This window comes from Lolium rigidum, chromosome 3 (genome assembly GCF_022539505.1).
Source record: "Lolium rigidum isolate FL_2022 chromosome 3, APGP_CSIRO_Lrig_0.1, whole genome shotgun sequence".
Classification (NCBI taxonomy): domain Eukaryota; kingdom Viridiplantae; phylum Streptophyta; class Magnoliopsida; order Poales; family Poaceae; genus Lolium; species Lolium rigidum.
In genome coordinates, this window is record NC_061510.1 from 148,657,447 (window position 1) to 148,675,343 (window position 17,897).

The 17,897-nt window shown below is 45.2% G+C and overlaps 2 protein-coding genes across 2 annotated transcripts; both read left to right on the forward strand.

The window, feature by feature from the left end:
- Nucleotides 1-1,572: 1,572 nt before the first annotated feature.
- On the forward strand, nt 1,573-5,478 carry LOC124702479 (peptide methionine sulfoxide reductase B5-like). Its single transcript, XM_047234621.1, has 3 exons — nt 1,573-1,798; nt 4,798-4,954; nt 5,043-5,478. The coding sequence occupies exons 1-3, from the start codon at nt 1,704-1,706 to the stop codon at nt 5,190-5,192; spliced, it is 402 nt and encodes a 133-aa protein (XP_047090577.1). The 5' UTR covers nt 1,573-1,703; the 3' UTR covers nt 5,193-5,478.
- A 2,459-nt stretch (nt 5,479-7,937) lies between these two features.
- LOC124702481 (peptide methionine sulfoxide reductase B5) lies at nt 7,938-11,163 on the forward strand. The gene is made up of 3 exons (XM_047234623.1): nt 7,938-8,171; nt 10,488-10,644; nt 10,734-11,163. The coding sequence occupies exons 1-3, from the start codon at nt 8,077-8,079 to the stop codon at nt 10,881-10,883; spliced, it is 402 nt and encodes a 133-aa protein (XP_047090579.1). The 5' UTR covers nt 7,938-8,076; the 3' UTR covers nt 10,884-11,163.
- Nucleotides 11,164-17,897: the final 6,734 nt, after the last annotated feature.

Consider the following 17,897-nt stretch of genomic DNA (forward strand, 5'->3'; position numbering starts at 1 on the left):
GAAAATAAGACCGTGGGCTTTTATTTCGTCCAATTCCGAGAATATTTCCCGTGTAGGATTTCTGAAACCAAAAATAGCAGAAAACGAGAACCGGCGCTTCGGCATCTTGTTAATAGGTTAGTGCCAGAAAATGCATCAAAATGATATAAAGTGTATATAAAACATGTGAGTATTGTCATAAAACTAGCATGGAACATAAGAAATTATAGATACGTTTGAGATGTATCACTGGCGCGGCGATTTCCAGGCGGCGGACCTGGGTGGATCTAGCCCGGAAGCTCTTGAGCGGGGTGATGCGGCTCGGTGGACGATGCAGGGTGTTGGTTCCTCCTGGGAGTTGGTCGAGAGGGCTCTTCCACTCCCCCCCATGGATCTGCTTGCGTGCTGCTCGGATCCACACCCGGCGGGAGGGATGGCCGCGGGTGGCTCTGCCCTTGGGGTCTTCAGCTCGCTCGGAAGGCGGTGGGTGCCTTGTCTGCTTCAAGATGACGGCGTGGTGCAGCATGGAAGCCGGGGCGGCGGCCCTGGGCCAGTGGGCGGCGTCGACCTTGCTGACGGGTGGCGGCTGCTGGTACCGTTCCTGCTCTCCGTGGCTTCTTGGGTAGCGCAGAGGTAGGTGGAGGTGTTGTGGCGTTTGGCTACTCTAGTGACTTCGGCAGGATCTAGAAGACCTTGTCCTTCGGTTACGACAATGATTCCTCTTTGCTTCTTGCAAGAGAGCTGCTTGGCGGCGGGTTTCGAGGGCCGGGGGAAACCCTTGGTTGTTCTTTCAACCACGATGGTGGCGGCGCTTCCTCGCCGTTACCTTCTTGAAGGCGTCTTTGAGGTCCCTCTTCTCCCCCGCCACTCCCTCCCTTCTTCTCCCGGGTGAAAACCCTAGGCTCTCGCCGGGCAGCGGCGACGCTTCTGCGCCTTTCTCCTCCTTGGAGGCATTGCCTTGGGAACGTGGGGGTTTGGGTGGGATGTGATGTGTTCGTGACATTGGTAGCGTTGTGGAGGGTTGCTAAGTTTGGTGTTGGTGTGGCTCGGCTTTGGTCTGCATTCTTCTGGTGCTCCGCCGCCATTGGCATGGTTGCTGATGGTGGGACGACACCCTCACTTGGGCGAGGGGGGAGGGGTTCCCCCTGCGTTAGCAACATGGTTCGGGTGGCAAAGGAGATGGCTTTCTTCACAGACGCTGTCACACTAACTCGTTGGACTCAATGCTCCCCTCCCAGTGTGCTTCTTTTCGACAGCAATCTTCGGCTTGTTCAAGATGTTCTCTCCATGGCGTGGCGTTTCGGATGCTCGATGTGTCTATAGTTGCAGCAGCGTCGCGTAGAGCGTTGGTCATGCAGTTTAGGGACGTAGGTTAACTCCTGCATTTGCTCAAACCTGCACTTGATGCAGGGGTTGCTTAAGGACCTCTCTACGCCGCCTTCTGCTCGCGACTCTCAGAGACTCTGTAGCTCTTTTACGCATTTCGTTTTTTTTAAACTTGTTTAAGCGTTTGCTATTCTTAGCCGGTTGCTACGAGCCTTTCTATCTAAAAGAGATAAGCTCATAAACGAGCCAGTCGCCACCATCGCACAACAACTGGAACAGAGTAGACCAATCAACAACTCTGTCCTCTCCTCTCCTCTGCTCTCGATCTTGCCCCTCGACGCCCCGGCCCCGCCCGCTCTTGTTTCCTGTGTTAGCCGGCGCCGCCGCGCGCGCGATCGATGGCGTCGGAGGACAACAAGCCGAGGAGCGAGGAGGAGTGGCGCGCCGTCCTCTCCCCCGAGCAGTTCCGCGTCCTCCGCCAGAAGGACACCGAGTCAGTAAACTACCACCACCTCTCGCTCCGTCCAATTATGAGTTGTTCGAATCTCTGTTTCTCTTATATCTGCTAGTATGTGTCTTTTTTATCAACTATAAAGAATGAACTCCGTGTTTACGGACAGAGTCGTGTTGTGAGTTAATCCGTGCCTGCTGCGCGTAATGTTTAACCCAAGTAGCCCTGCCAAAATTTACACAAACTAAGACATAGTTTGGAACATGGTTTTCACAAACTAATACATAGTTAAAACATTGCAAAATGAGGAAACCTAACTAGTGGTAGCATCCAAACTGGAAAATCCAGCTGGTAATGATAGCGTTGTTGGTCCTTTCGAGGAAGAACATCCACACATCCAGAAACCTCCGTTACCATTTCGCTACGAAGAAAGAACACTCGACGTGTTCAATCGTCCTACTCTTCGTCGTCGCCGTGGTACTGCTGGCGGCAGGACGTGTCATCGAACACCTTCATTCTCATATCTGCGTCGCCTACATAAGAGAATGTGAGCACGCAGCCGGCTTGGAGGCCGTGGTAGCGCGCGAACTTCTTCCAGCCGGTGTGGAGGTACATCTTGCCGCGCTCGTCGAAGAGCACGTCCATCGGCCACCAGCAGCAGTCACAGCCAGCCTCCCGCAGATGCAGCACGGCCGGCTCATTGCCGGCGAAGAACTCGGCGAACTTGTCTGGCAGCCTCTGGATGCGGAGTGGGTCGCTATTGAGGACGACGACGAACTCAAACAACGCTTGGTGCTCTTCATGCAGATACGACGATGAAGACGACGACGTCGCAGACGACGGCGACCGTGCAGCTTTAGGTGCTCCAGCACGGCCGCGGCCACGACCACGGCCGCGACCTCGGCCTCTGACTCTACCGGCCATTGCGTCGACTCTTGAGATGGTGGCGGCTAGGGTTGGGAAGAGAGGCGCTAGGGTTTGTGTGTAAGGAACGATGCGAGAGCGCCCCTTTTTATAGGCCGGAGGGAGGCGGAGGAGCGGTGGCGCTCATTAACGCCGGCACAGAGAGCTAGGCGCGACGAGACGCTTCGTTGCGCCTCTGCGGAAACTGCACCGTCGCGAGGTAGGCGATGGTTAGGTTAAACTTGAATGTGCCGCTGACTCGTCGGGCCCGCCACTCCCCGCCTCGCTTTTCGTTGTGTCCGGCGTGCCCGGAGCGTCCCCTGTGGACCGAGGACGGGCTCGAGGCGCTGGACACCGTATTGAGCCGCCCGGACGGAAAGAGGCTTTAGGGCGCGCGGCTGGGAACAAAAATTTGTCCGGAGCGCCCAAGTAGGAACAGGGTGTTGAGCCAACTTGTTAATCCTGTCCAGGATATGCATCTAAATTTACATATTTTTTTTTACTTGACATCATGCCAATCCTAATTGAATTATTATTGGATCCTCATTTAGCACTATTCCAACAAGTTCAGTTTTAATTCTGTAAGCCAACCTGTCTAGGTCTGCTATTGACAATAAGGTACTCCCTCCGTCCATAAAAAGATGTCAAAGATTTATCTAAATTCAGATGTATCTATACACTAAAGAGTGCCTATATACATCTAAATTTAGACAAACGGGACATCATTTTATGGACAGAGGTAGTATTTTGGATTATGGACAGATACCAACAAGGATGTCTAGTGCCAACTTGTTTATTCCATTCACGATTTGCATCAAAATTTATAATATTGTCACTAACATGTCCAAAAAAGAAAATCTCTATGTATGTGATAGTTAAAATACTTGAAGTCCTATGGAATTAATGAATTTAAATTGGAAGTGAACACTGAAACACACTATATAGTCACGTCATGAACGCAATCTGTTATGTTTATGTCCCTACAATGTCTGTTGTAGATCTAGAGTCTAGGCCATAGGTTTTTGGCTTCCCTTTTCTTTAGGTGGGATACAGTCTTCACTAATCGGTCATATACCATTCCAAGCATGTGACACCAAAATAGGTGGCTGCTTTTTCGTGTAACTTTAGATGGATAGGAAGTTAACACTCCAATTGGAACACTAGATTTTTTATTGTTCCTTTGGGGAGCGAACTGATTCATGTGAAGTTCCTGCATTGCATATATATATGTGCTAAAATCGTTAAAACTGTTTAAAGCATTCCTCTCAATGTGTTTGATTTACACTTGTAATTCTCCATTCCATGTGTGTGTACCTTAATGTTGTACCAAGTATCAAGCACAGTAGCGGCACCGTAGCACGCACAATGTTCATGTCAGACCTACCTGGAGCCTTATTTGCTGGGGTGTAGAAATATGGACAATATTTTTCGTTGTTCGATGGGTTTACTTATAGATGTATTCGGTATCTCCATCCTACTAAAGCCTTACATTCAGCCATGCCATTTGAGCATGTTCTGCAGGAAATAGTTCCCTGATGTGATGAATCAAGGATCACATAAATCTGCCAGTGTTAATTGGAATAATTCTTGCCGGTGGAATCATATGATGAAATTTGACCCATGTACCTAGCAGTACCACCTTTATACGTTCAGATTTGAATTTGCATAAATTTGAAAGCTCAAGCTGCTTTACGGCCTGTATTGAGATCAGGAGTAATTAGGTGAATGTAGATTACTGGTGCAAATCCATACACAAGTAGTTAATCTGGTTAATTGGTTCAGAGCCTGATCAAACAGTTTAGCATTGCATCTTTATGTTGCCAAATGGTTCATCATTGTGTCAGAGTTAACCCTTGGCAAATATCATCTATTAGCCTAGCGTTGCATTTCAACATTTTCTCAAACATGCATCTAAATTTGCGTCAGTCTGAAGAAGGGTGCTAAAGTGCGAAGTGTACAAATGACCCACGTTGGCCTCGCCCTGGACTAAACAACCAGAAAAGCTGCAAAACCTATATGACTGAAAAGTTTGCCTAAAGGGAGCTAAGTTCTGAAGTTTCAACATGAAAACCTTGTTTGTCACATGACCCTTAAAATGCTGCCCACGGCTTCAAACTAATCTTTACATTGCTATCCAGGTTGCCCGGAACAGGCGAGTACAACAAGTTCTACGGTGACGGGGTGTACAACTGCGCTGGCTGTGGAACGCCCCTGTACAAGTCCACCACCAAATTTGACTCCGGCTGTGGCTGGCCCGCCTTCTTTGAAGGACTTCCTGGAGCCATAACCCGGACGGTATGCTTCAACACTCCAGAGCCATTCACTCTCACGTATATTATTTTCTTTGGATGACGTATTGAATATCGTTTTCCGGTGTGTTCAGGCTGACCCTGATGGTAGTAGTGTAGAAATCATATGCACTGCTTGTGGCGGGCATTTGGGCCATGTGTTCAAGGGAGAAGGCTTCAAGACGCCTACCGATGAGCGCCACTGCGTGAACAGCGTTTCAATCAAGTTCACCCCTGCCTCCTGAATCCTTCTTTCTGAAGTTATTTGGATGGGCTTCCAAGATCTCAAACAACGGAAACAAAAACACAATAATATTATGGCCATAGAATCCTTTTTTTCATGAATTTCCCTGATCGGAAACTCTGGAAAGCGGATGTGCAATATGGATTAGCTCCTGCGAAAACATTTGCATGTAACTGTAGCCGACATGTGCATGTTGCTCTTGTTAATTGGGTTGAACACTTGTTAAACTTGAATCGCCTGAAACCGTTACCTATATATATATGCTATGCCGTGGTCTTAAGTTGGAATTGAAAGCGTTCTGCATCTCTCATGAAATGCGTTACTGGTTTATGTATCTGCAAATATTCTCCGATCTACTGTATTTCTGCAATGATGCTTGCTGCCTTTTGATCAACAGTTACGAACAATGTGAATTATCCTGCTGCGCTAGTAGGCACCTTCCATCGCCTGTGCTTACTGTAATCGTAGGCCAGGTAGAGACATCCCGCCTGTCGTCAATCAATTTGTAATTTCCTGGTCCTGCGCTGCGCCTCTTGACGAAGGGACAATCCTTGTTCAAGTGGGTAGCGGTCGCCGGACCATGGAGGGAGGACAGCAGCCAGTCAGCCACTGTGTTAGAATATACTGTAGGCAACTGAGCCAGCAGAGCAAATTATAGTTAGGACATGCTTGCCTGCATCAATGCTAGGACGTGCTTCCTATTGGTGCCTGCCTAACAAAAATAAAATACAAACTCTACATGGCCTGAACTCAGCTCGGCTCATAAACGAGCCTTCAAGATTTTAGAAGTACGTTGTTTTGTAAGCCCATAAATTCTAGCATGCTTGATTTTTTTTTCTTTCAATTTCTCAAAGTGGAATTCAACTGAATTTTAAAAATTACTGCCATCACGAGTTATGTCTTAATCGACAAAGTTTAAAATGGCAGGCTATGACTTTTCGCGGTGGCATTTCTGTGCACTAAGAAAGCTATACCGAAGATATAGCGGATCTAACCCATTTAGAGATTTTCCAAAAAAAAAAACTGCTAAAACATCAGCCATTATATATTCATATCATCTAAAAATATGATGAAAAATTCAATGATACAAACTTCTATTGAACAACCATGATAACCGTAGCAATAAAAGTAATGCATAAATGCATTTTACATAATTAGATCTAACTTTCAATTTAAATATGGAAATATTTGGCCTAGCGGCAAAAATAGCATTAGTTTTAGCCATATTTAGCATTTTCGTGCAAGAGTTATTAGCGATAGTTTATCTTAGTGCTAAAATGCATAGCTTTAGCGGACAGCAAACAGAGAGGACATGGTGTTTTGGCTCATAGGTTCAAATGCACCTATTATGAAAAATACATGCTAAATGTATTTCAAAACCTTCAAAAAATCTGGAAAAAAAATCCCTAGATGTACATCCGGATATGCTATGTACGCACACACAAAAAATTGTAAGAAAAAGAACATTTTTATGGGCTGCGTACAAAGACAAAAACAAATCTAGCGTGAAGCTCTTTTGGAGCACTGGAAATTATCTTTTCAACGCAAGTCACAGAAAATATCATTTTGTCGCGAGACTTTATGTGTCGACATAGAGTATCTGGATGTATACCTATAATTTTTATCAACATTTTTTTAGCATTTTGAAACATGTTTTTTGCAGGGCCGGCCCTGATGGGTGGGCAGGGTGTGCGGCCGCCCAGGGCCCCAAAAATCTGGGGGCCCAATCCTAGATATATGTACATATATATACGAGCCTATCTAACTATGTTTAGCTGAAAGAAAAAGCATGTGGCCTGACCAGAGAACCTTGACGCGAACGTGCTGGACTAAAAGTCTAAATAATAACGCCAGAACCGATCCATCGATCTCGGGAGTAGATGATTAGTTAGCTACTTTCGTACTTCGTTTCGTATTCCGCGCAGCCTTAATTGAGAGTAGTTCACGAACTTTTCTCCACCTCGCACTTCGTCGGCAGGGATCGATCTCCCGCTACTCGTGTTCTCTTCCTACACCAATCAGCGATCTTCCGTTATTTCCAAATAATTTTCCTCTAATTTTAAATTTTTTATGGTCAGTTCGTCGAATCGTCTTCGTTGAGAAAGGGCCCATCTGGTCACGCTAAAAGGAAAAGAGCAAAAGAGGTGGCTACAAGAAAATTTTAAGGTAACATATATATAAATTAGTAGATATGCTATTGTGTTTGGATGTATTTAAATGTTATTTGCAAAACATTTTTTACATATATATTCATTATTGCTATCGTGGTGTCTATATTAAGGCCCGAAACTTTATTCTCACCCAGGGCCCTCAAAATCTCAGGACCGGCGCTGGTTTTTTGAGCGGTAGGTGCACCTATGAGCCAAAATGCATTTTCGAAAGAGATGGACACGGAGTATGTCCAAATGCACCTATTTATGAAAAATGCATGGTAAATGTATTTTGAAATGTTTAATTTTTTTGAAAAATGGGTGTATTTTTTGGTCATTGGTGTATTGTTTGTTACAAACTCCGTAGGGTTTTTACGATAGAAAGAAAGAAAGAAGAAAGTACTCCAATACTCAAAGAAGGCGAACGCGATTGCAGGACAATTCGTATTGTGAGCCAAGAACTCGTCCAAGTTCAACGCACTTGCACCGAATCCTGGTAAATTTATGACGCAAAGAAACCGTTGAATGGAGTGCCGAATTGACGTCGTGCTTCCCGCATCCAGCGGCTCTGCAGGCTTGAAAACGTGGCCAGTCACCACCACCGAACAACAACTGGAGCAGAGTAGTAGTAGGACTCAACAACTCTGTCCTATCCTCTCCTCTGCTCTCGATCTTGCCCCGGCCCCGCCTGCTTCTTCTTTCCTGTGTTGGCCGGCGCCGCCGCGCGCGCGATCGATGGCGTCGGGCGACAACAAGCCGAGGAGCGAGGAGGAGTGGCGCGCCGTCCTCTCCCCCGAGCAGTTCCGCGTCCTCCGCCAGAAGGGCACCGAGTCAGTAAACTACCACCACCTCTCGCTCCGTCCTATTACGAATTGTTCGAATCTCCGTTTGTCTTATATCTACTAGTATGTGTATTTGTGATCAACTAGTATAAAGATTGAACTCCGTGTTTACGGACATAGTTGGGTTGTTAATCCGTGCCTGCTGCGCGTTGTGTTCATAGTAAGGCCCTTTCTTTTTCTTGGAGTGCTGGAGATGCTCGTACGATTCTTGCGTGGTGTGCGGTGAGGTGACTGAGGCTCTGCGGCCATGGCCATCGACATTTGGGGGCACAAGGATTCATGGTGTTCTGAACCCGTCCTGGAGTCACCGACGATTGTTCTGCCACGATGTTGACTTTGCGTGCCACTACCCGTTCATCTGTTCATCTTTGTTGATCATGTCAATCCTAATTAAGCGATTGGGTCCTGATTTTGTAAATAAAAAAGAGTTATGCTTACTTATTGTAAGCTGAGCTGTCTAGGTTGACTTCTGATAAGAATGGATTTGCAATTTAGAGTTGGAAAAGGGTGTTGTGCCAACTTGCTAATCCTATCCAGGATATGCATCTAAATTTACTTTTTTTTAACCTGACATCATGCCAATCCTAATTGAATTATTATTGGATCCTCATTTAGCACTACTCCAACAAGTTGAGTTTTAATACTGTAAGCCAACCTGTCTAGGTTAGCTACTAATAATAAGGTATTTTGTACTCCCTCCGTCCATAAAAGGATGTGGGAGATTTGTGTAAATTCAAATGTATCTATACACTAAATGGTGTCTAGATAAATTTAGAAAAAACTTCTGACATCATTTTATGGACAGAGGTAATATTATGGCCTAACTCTAGCTCCACAACAGACATTGTAGCCAACAAGGACATCATTCACGATTTGCATCAATTTTTTCAGTGACATGTCCAAAAAAAAACTAAATGTATGATAGTTAAAAAACATATGGTCGCTGACAAATTGTTGTATGGAATTAATGAATTAAAATTAGAAGTGAATATTGAAATAGACTATATGGTCACCTCAAGAACGCAAATTGTTATGTTATGTCCCTACAATGTCTGTTGTGGACCTAGAGTTAGGCCATACGTTTTTTGCTTCCTTTTTCTTTAGGTGGGATACAGTCTTCACTAATCGGTTATTCAGTTATATACCATGCCAAGCATGTGACACCAAAATAGGTGACTGCTTTTTCATGGAACTTTAAATGGGTAGGAAGTTAACACTCCAGTTGGAACGCTACATTTTTTAATTGTTCCTTTGGAGAACAAACTGATTTATGTGAAGTTCCTGCATTACGTATATATGTGCTAAAATCGTTAAACTGCTTTTAGTGTTCCTCTCGGTGCCGGTTTGATTTACACTTGTAATTCTCGATTCCATGTGTGTGTATGTGTACCTTAATGTGCTACCAAGTACTACCAAGTTTCAACCACCGTAGTAGCACTGTAGCATGCACAATGTTCATGTCAATCATACTGGAGCATTATTTGCTGGTGTGTAGAAATAAGGAAAATACTTTTAGTTGTTCCATTGGTTTACTTATAGATAGATGTATTTCATGACTCCATGTACTAGAGATGACATTCATATGGGAGATAAGTTCCATCAGATATCAGCAATCTTTTTCAGAACATGAATAGGATATGATGCATGAATGTATTCATTTTCAATGAAGCAACAAAGAATTAAGCCTCACATGTAAAGTTCGTCATCCAATCTTTGGTAGCTCCTTCCTACTAAATCACATCCATTCTGCCATTCCATTTGGGCATGTTCTGCACAATAAATCCCTGTCGTGAATCAAGGATCACATCCATCTTCCAGTGTTAATTGGAATTATTCTTGCCGTTGAAATTATGACAAATTTGACCTGTGTACCTAGCAGTGCCACCTTTATATGTTCAACATTCAGATTTGCATCAGTTTGAAAGCTCAAGCTGCTTTACCACCTGTATAAGAGATCAGGGAAGTAATAAAGTCCATGTGGATTACTGATGAAAATCCATACCCAAGTACTCAGCTTGGTTGATTTGTTAGGAGCCTGATCGAACTATTTAGCATTGTGTCATAATTTCGCTAAATGTTTGAGCATTGCGTCCTAGTGGTGTACAAACAACACATGGTGGCCTTGACTAAACAACCAGAAAAGCTGCAAAACTTGTATAAACTGAAAAGTTAGCCTCTAGGGAGCTAAGCTCTGAAGTTTCAACATGAAACCTTGTTTGTCACCTGACGTGTAAAATTATTTCTGAAAATGGTGCCAGTATGCCCTAGCGCAAGCCTTCAAACTAATCTTACATTGCTATCCAGGTTGCCTGGAACAGGAGAGTACAACAAGTTCTACGGTGGCGGGGACTACAACTGTGCTGGCTGTGGGACGCCCCTGTACAAGTCCACCACCAAATTTGACTCCGGCTGTGGCTGGCCCGCCTTCTTTGAAGGACTTCCTGGAGCCATAACTCGGACGGTATGCGTCAACACTCCAGAGCCATTCACTCATCACATATATAATTTTCTTTGGATGACATATTGAATATCACTTTCTCTTGTGTACAGGCTGACCCTGATGGTAGGAGGGTAGAGATCACCTGCACTGCTTGTGGCGGGCATTTGGGCCATGTGTTCAAGGGAGAAGGCTTCAAGACGCCTACCGATGAGCGCCACTGCGTGAACAGCGTTTCGATCAAGTTCACTCCTGCCTCCTGAATCCTTCTTTCTGAAGTTATTTGGATGGGCTTCCAAGATCTCAAACAACGGAAGCAAAAAAACACAATAATGATTATGGCCATAGAATCCTTTTTTTCATGAATTTCCCTGATCAGAAACTCTGGAAAACGGATGTGCAATATGGATTAGCTCCTGCCAAAACATTTGCATGTAACTGTAGCCGACATGTGCATGTTGCTCCTGTTAATTGGGCTGAACTCTTGTAAAGTTTGCATCGCCTGAAACCGTTACCTATATATATGCTATGCCACCTTCTTAAGTTGGGATTGAAAGCGTTGAACATTTCTTATGAAATGCGTTACTGGTTTATGTATCTGCAAATGGTGTGCGATCTATTTCTGCAATGATACTTGCTGCCTTTTGGTCAACAGTTACGAACAATGTGAATTATCCTGCTGCGCTAGTAGGCACCTTCTAGCGCCTGTGCTTACTGTAAACATAGGCCGGGTAGAGCATGACATCCCGCCTGTCCTCAATCAATGTGTAATTTCCTGGTCCTGCGCTGTGCCTCTTGACGAAGGGACAATCCTTGTGGAAGTGGGTAGCGGTCGCCGGACCATGGAGGGAGGACAGCAGCCAGTGAGCCACTGTGTTAGAATATACTGTGGGCAACAGAGCCAGAAGAGCAAATTATAGTTAGGACATGCATGCCTGCATCAATGCTAGGACGTGCTTGCTTGCAAGCATAACTTGCCATACGTGTTTGGTACATGAATGTCCAAATGGTTACGAAATTACACTAAAAATGACTCCTTGAGGTACCAAACTTGCCAAGTTGCCATACGTGTTGCGCTGGATTAACACAGATCTCTGTTGGGAACCAGGAAATTGGATTATCATTTTCTTTTCCTATAATCATCTAAAGGTGAGAAGCCCACGAAGAGTTTAAGTTGAACAAGCGTGCTGTCGACGAGCATGCTGGCTTTCCGGTTGAAGTAGATCCAACCTTTGAAGAAGGCAGGCCTGTCACCTTTCCATTTCAGCTGCACCATGTTCTCGCACCACTTGCCCAACAGGGTGGGCGTCTTCGCCGGATGGCCATTCACCTGGGGGTCATATCTGCGAGCTCCGGCCACGGTCCATCTGAGTAGTTCCTTAAGTACTCCTAGCTCTATGTAGTGCAAATGGACATGGTAATTGTTAATGTCCATCGTGATCGGTGGGCTTGCACTGTAATCACGATGGTCACAATAACATGCTTGTCAATGTATTCCAATGACAAAGGCGGTGATGACCAGACCATGGCGTGTTCACGCGTTCACCACTGTGCTGCCATGGCACGGTATCTACATCAAGCACGACGACGGCTACACCTACTGCTGCACGAATTACTAGTACGAAAACATGAATCTAACACAAATCAGAGGACCCTAACCCAAATTCAGCTAACTATGTTGACTGGATTGGAGTCGCGATCACATGAGTAAATGCGGTGCAGTTTTCCTCGAGAACATGCCAAGCTCGTTAGAAACGGCCGAATTCGGCAGGCCCTCCCGAGAAGAGTTATGTTCCACACAACATAACATGGAGGTAGGTGAAGATATCAAAAGGACCGAGAAATCTTCTACCCATGGCTGGTTAGGGTTACCAAAACGAGTGGATTTAATGAAGCTCCGCCGCAATACAATGCTCTGCCGCAATGCAATGGTCCGCAAGAAGACCGGTGTGCTCGTCCCGAGCTCCTTCCGGCCTGTCTCTTTGCAAAATTGCTCCGTTAACTCCATCTGCAAAGCTCTAACGATCCGTCTCCAAGGGCAGATTGGCCGCATCATCAACGTGGACCAAACTGGGTTCCTCTTGGGCCGGAGCATCACCGAGAACTTCGTCCTCGCTACGGAGCTTGTCCAGACCTGCTTCCGCCGTAGAGCTCCGTGCGTCGTCCTCAAACTCGACTTCGACAAAGCCTTCGACTCCATCGACTGGAGCTTCCTCCGTGCGATCATGCTGGCTCGCGGCTTCCCTCCTCTCTGGTGCGATTGGATGGACGCGCTCTTCACGTCGTCTCGCTCCGCCGTGCTGCTCAACGGCGTGCCAGGGAAGTGGTTTTGTTGCGTGCGCGGTCTATGTCAAAACCCGGATTTTTTAAGTCCAGATACCTATTATGCCATACATCGCAATCCCAGGAAGATTGTTTTTGCGAGACATAATAAGTTCATATCATAGCACATCATTCATTACAACACATAATTGTCTTACAACAAAAGATCACATGATCCAGTTTCATTACAACAATTGATCTAGAGATCAAATACATAACACACAGCGGAAGATACGTAGTAGTGGTTCATCTGTTCCACAGGCAACGATTCACGTCAGGAGGTAGTCCTAGTTATCGTAGACGTTCTGCTGACCTCCTTCCGGGTACGGGGTCTCATCTTCATAGTCTGGTCATTTGAATAGCCAGGGACAAAGCCATGAGTACTTTAAAGTACTCGCAAACTATACTAATAGAAGTACTAATAGCTCTAAGTAGGTTCTAAGCTCTAGTTTCATTTGCATAAAGCTAGTTTTATTTCATAAGCACTTACTAGTTAAGACCCTTTAATTTCCTAGACTTACTCAAGTGGGAACATTAGTGTCATTCCCACAACCCTTGTTGTGATTCAAAACCAAGTCACCATTCAAGTTCAAAACACAAGTTATGAGTCATATTTGGAAAAGTTCTGATGACGGAACAGTATGACCTTTCCAACTGTCCATGACCGCGGACGCGGCTATTCGAATAGTTTAAACTCTGCAGAGGTTGTACTCTTGTGCCACAACTTTTGATTACATCCGTCAGGGATAGCCCTGAATCATCATAACTCAGTATGCGGATCATCAACCTTTAACCTTTCACTTACATACTCTAGTATAGGCACCTCCCCCATGAGCTTGGCCTCCTAGTGATAACAAACCGTCATCCTGGGAACTGCACAGGGCTTGGGTAGGACATTCAACTCTTTTCACGTCATTTCACTTTCAACGGAGGCAGCCTTGGCATAACCTCTATGACGCTTGTTAGAGGGAACCCACACTAAGGTACATAAATTTCCAGCTAAAGCCCTTACCCATAATCAGGTATTGTGGGGGTACTCTAAAATTGGAATGGTATCGCATCCGAACCCAACCATCAGTTTTTATCAAATTCACCAAGTCATTCAAGAGTCACATTCACTTTCCAAAACTTTCAATAGAATGAATCATCATTCCAAGGTTTTCACAAATCACTTGCTTCACAAGTTCCCATCTAGAGTAAACCAATTTTAGTTTAGCACTAGCAACTAATCATGAGGGGTGATACCATAGTTTTGCTTGCTAAGCTAAGTGTGAAACTTCTTGTGATACTCTATACTTAGACACAAATTAAAAATACAATAAGAAAACTTTGGTAAATAAAGTAAAGAGTAAAGCAAGGTAAAAACTTGGGTTTGGATGAATAAGACTTGAAACACCAATACTAGTGCCATGGGATTTTGCACTAGTAACTTGGCATGGTAGAGCTTGTATTAGGGTAGCTTGCCTTGGTTGGAGTACTGGTCCAAGTGTCCTTCTTCCTCCTCGTAGAAGACCTCCTCCTCCTCGTAGCCTTCGGTACTAGCGTCTATAAACGGATACGAGGTAAAAAACACCAATCAATACTTAAGGAGGCTACTTAGCCCTAATGGCTCAATCGAGATGACCTAGCATCATCACAAATATCACTCCACTTATTCACTAGGGTTTTACTTCATTAGGGTGAGAAAAATAATTTCCTCTCACGATTTAAATCCTCAAATAAGCAAGTGTGAGGCAATGTAGCTAAAGTCATCACCTCACCTCACCTTACTTGGGAATATGATTTAAATGAGGTGCTACACCTCATAAATTTAAAATCCTAAATTTGAAAATAATTTAAATGGGCTAGTATTGACTACATAGCCAATTTTTGATTCTAGCCCATGATCATCTATAACAACTATATCATATTTTTGCATAAACAATTAGAGTTGTTGAAATGTGAATTATGAGAGTTGGAATCACCTCAAAATTCAATATGGTTGATTTTTAATAATTGTTTTAAATTGGAAAAGTTAATGACTTGCTATTTTTGTTGCACTTATACTACAATGTACTAGGGTTTGAAACCAGTGGTGTTTGTTAGATCATTTCATCTACTTTCATACGAAATTGGAATCACTCAATTTGGGTTTGTAGATTTAAAGTTATTCAAATCCTAGCAAAGCACCACTGTTGAAATTTGAATTAAACGAATAAATCGAATTCAAACTGCTGGGCTCGCGCGGGAAAAGACTTGGGCCAGAGGAGAAAAAAAAGAAATGGACCGGCCCACTGTGCGTCTCGCGCGAGCAGCCCACCTGACAGTGGGCTCCACCCGTGAGTGGCACATAACTAGCGAATCGGTACAAGTGAATGTGGGGCGTAGGATTAGAACGTGATCCGACGGCTGTGGATCATCGTCGTCTCCGTCGAGATCCCGCGTCACTGGCGGCGAGGCTCGGGGGTTGACGGCTTACCGGCGGTCCGACGGTCATCGGCGTTGACGCAGGGGGACGTTGTCGATGACGGCGAACCTCCTGGTACTGGTGGTGTCGCTCGAGGTGGCTCCAATCGACGGCGCCCTTGCTACGGTACTGGCAGTGCTCCGGCGAGCAATTGAGGTGGCTCCGGCGGCAATGTGGAGAGGGAGGTGGTCGCGGAGGATCAGGGATGAGAGGGGAAGCGGCTGGTGTGGAGAGAATGAGCGGGGAAGCGCTCTATTTATAGCGGCGAGGGGTGCGCTCGGGTCGTCCAGTGCGATGGCTATCCAGGGCGCGAAGGGGCAAGGCAAGGACGGCGTGGGCTTGCTAGCATCATGGCGGTGCTCGAGATCTTGCTGGTGCAGAGAAAGGAGGATGGGATAGCTCGGGAGGTTGCAGCGTCTGCCACGGGTCCGGCGGAGACTTTTTACGCGGGCGGCGGCGATAGGGCATGCGCAGGCGATTGAGCACGTCTAGGAGGTAGCCGGTGGCGTGGTGATGCTGTGTGCAGAGGCAGAGGTGTAGGGGAGGACTGAGGCGACGGGGCACGCTCGCGCTCTGGCGCGTCCAGGGCGTGGTGAGCGTGCACGCTTTGGCATCCCTGGGCGCTCTGGGCACGTACGTTCCTGGCCAATGTGAGCGTCTCCTTTGCCAACGGCTGGCATGGTCATGATCAGGGGAGAGGGGAGATGCTCCAGGACAAGGTTAAAGTGGGAGGAGGGGGCAGAGAGGAGAGATGGCATGGAGAGTGGCATGGTGCATTGGCATGGCCATGTCTGGTCACTTTGGTGCTTTAATCATCAAGGGTAAGTACATGGTTTGGTCCAGCAGGCATAGAAGTACAGTAATGATCACAAAGCAACTCTGGTTTAGTCAAGAAACCACTGGATAATAGGGTGTGTGTCAAATCCAGTTTTGTGTCTGCCATGAGTTCGATGAAATGGCCGCATGGAATTTAAATTCAAATATTGTCAAAAAATTTCTTGGGAGTGATTCAAATAATGTTTGGCACACAGTGGTGGTGTTGGTTTGCAAAATGGACAAGGTTTTGAAAAATCCAAAAAGGGTATGATCTAGTTTCTGTTTCAATGTTGCCACTTGGCATGCTTTATTAAGCAATTGAGACAGAGTCAACTATGTTGGTCGACAAAAAAAGTGTTCACCTTGATGAGGTCTTGGATGAGATGCAAAGAGTTGGGAGGGTTTGGTTTAAGAATTGCTTAATACAAAGGCTCAAAGTGGGTAACATGTTAGAAGTGGCAGATTTGACCATTATCACATGCAACTTGAATTTGAATTTTTCTTTGATTTGATTTGGGTTTCTTTGGTTCAAAAGTGATTGTTATTGGTTTATTTATGTTTCCCAACCCTCTCCACCAAGTAGAAATGGCTTAGGCCAAGATTTGCAAATTTGCCATTTGCTCTCATATGTCTTTCTCTTTTGTTTTTCTTTTCTTTTGTTTTGTTTCCTTTTGACCTCAACTTGCAAGGTTTAGGGTTTTAGAGGTATTAGTAACACTCTAGCAAACAATCATGGCAAACATAAATTCATTCATGCATGATCACTATGCACATATGCAATTCTAATTTAAATTTTTGTTGGCTCCAAAATTTGGGAAATTGAGATTGAGATTCTTCATTGATTTCAAAAATTGGGATGTTACAAACCCTTCCCCCTTACAAAAGATCTCATCCCGAGATCTAAAGAAAAATTAGGTACTAAAGAGATCTGGGAATTCAGTCCTAATGTAATCTTCTCGCTCCCAGGTGGCTTCTTCTTCGGTATGGTTGCTCCACTGGATCTTCAGAAACTTGATACTTCGGGTGCGGGTGGTTCTGAAGGCTTCTTCCATGATACAGATGGGTACTTCACGATAGGTCAAGTCTTTATTGATATCCACCGATCTGTGATCGATGTTCTTGAAAACCTCCGTCTTCTCAGGAACTTCCAAACACTTCCGAAGTAACGAGATGTGGAACACATCATGCACAGCTGACATTTCTTCCGGCAGTTCCAGTTGATAGGATACTTCTCCTCGACAACTCAAAACTTTGAATGGCCCAACATATCTGGGGGCAAGCTTTCCTCTGAGTTGGAATCTCTGCATTCCTTTGAGTGGCGATACCATCAGATATACGAAGTCTCCGATGTTGAAGGTCATCTCTCGGCGTCTCTTATCGGCGTAACTCTTCTGTCTCGACTGGGCAGTCTTGAGGTATTCGCGGATCTTGTGAACCTTCTCTTCAGCTTCTCAGAGAATGTCGGGGCCAAAGATCTGACTATTTCCTACTTCCGACCAGTTCAAAGGGGTACGACACTTCCTTCCGTACAATGCTTCAAAGGGGTCCATTTGTAAGCTGGCTTGATAGCTGTTGTTGTATGAGAATTCTGCGAAAGGCAGACAGTTTTCCCATTTTGATCCATACTCTAGCACACAGGCTCTGAACATATCTTCGAGGATCTGGTTGACTCTTTCAGTCTGTCCATCCGTTT

Coding starts and splice junctions, on each gene's coding strand:
- LOC124702481 (XM_047234623.1), top strand. CDS start 8,077: ATGGCGTCGGGCGACAACAAGCCGAGGAGCGAGGAGGAGTGGCGCGCC. Junction 8,172..10,487: donor CTCCGCCAGAAGGGCACCGA/GTCAGTAAACTA, acceptor ATTGCTATCCAG/GTTGCCTGGAACAGGAGAGT. Junction 10,645..10,733: donor CTGGAGCCATAACTCGGACG/GTATGCGTCAAC, acceptor TCTTGTGTACAG/GCTGACCCTGATGGTAGGAG.
- LOC124702479 (XM_047234621.1), top strand. CDS start 1,704: ATGGCGTCGGAGGACAACAAGCCGAGGAGCGAGGAGGAGTGGCGCGCC. Junction 1,799..4,797: donor CTCCGCCAGAAGGACACCGA/GTCAGTAAACTA, acceptor ATTGCTATCCAG/GTTGCCCGGAACAGGCGAGT. Junction 4,955..5,042: donor CTGGAGCCATAACCCGGACG/GTATGCTTCAAC, acceptor CGGTGTGTTCAG/GCTGACCCTGATGGTAGTAG.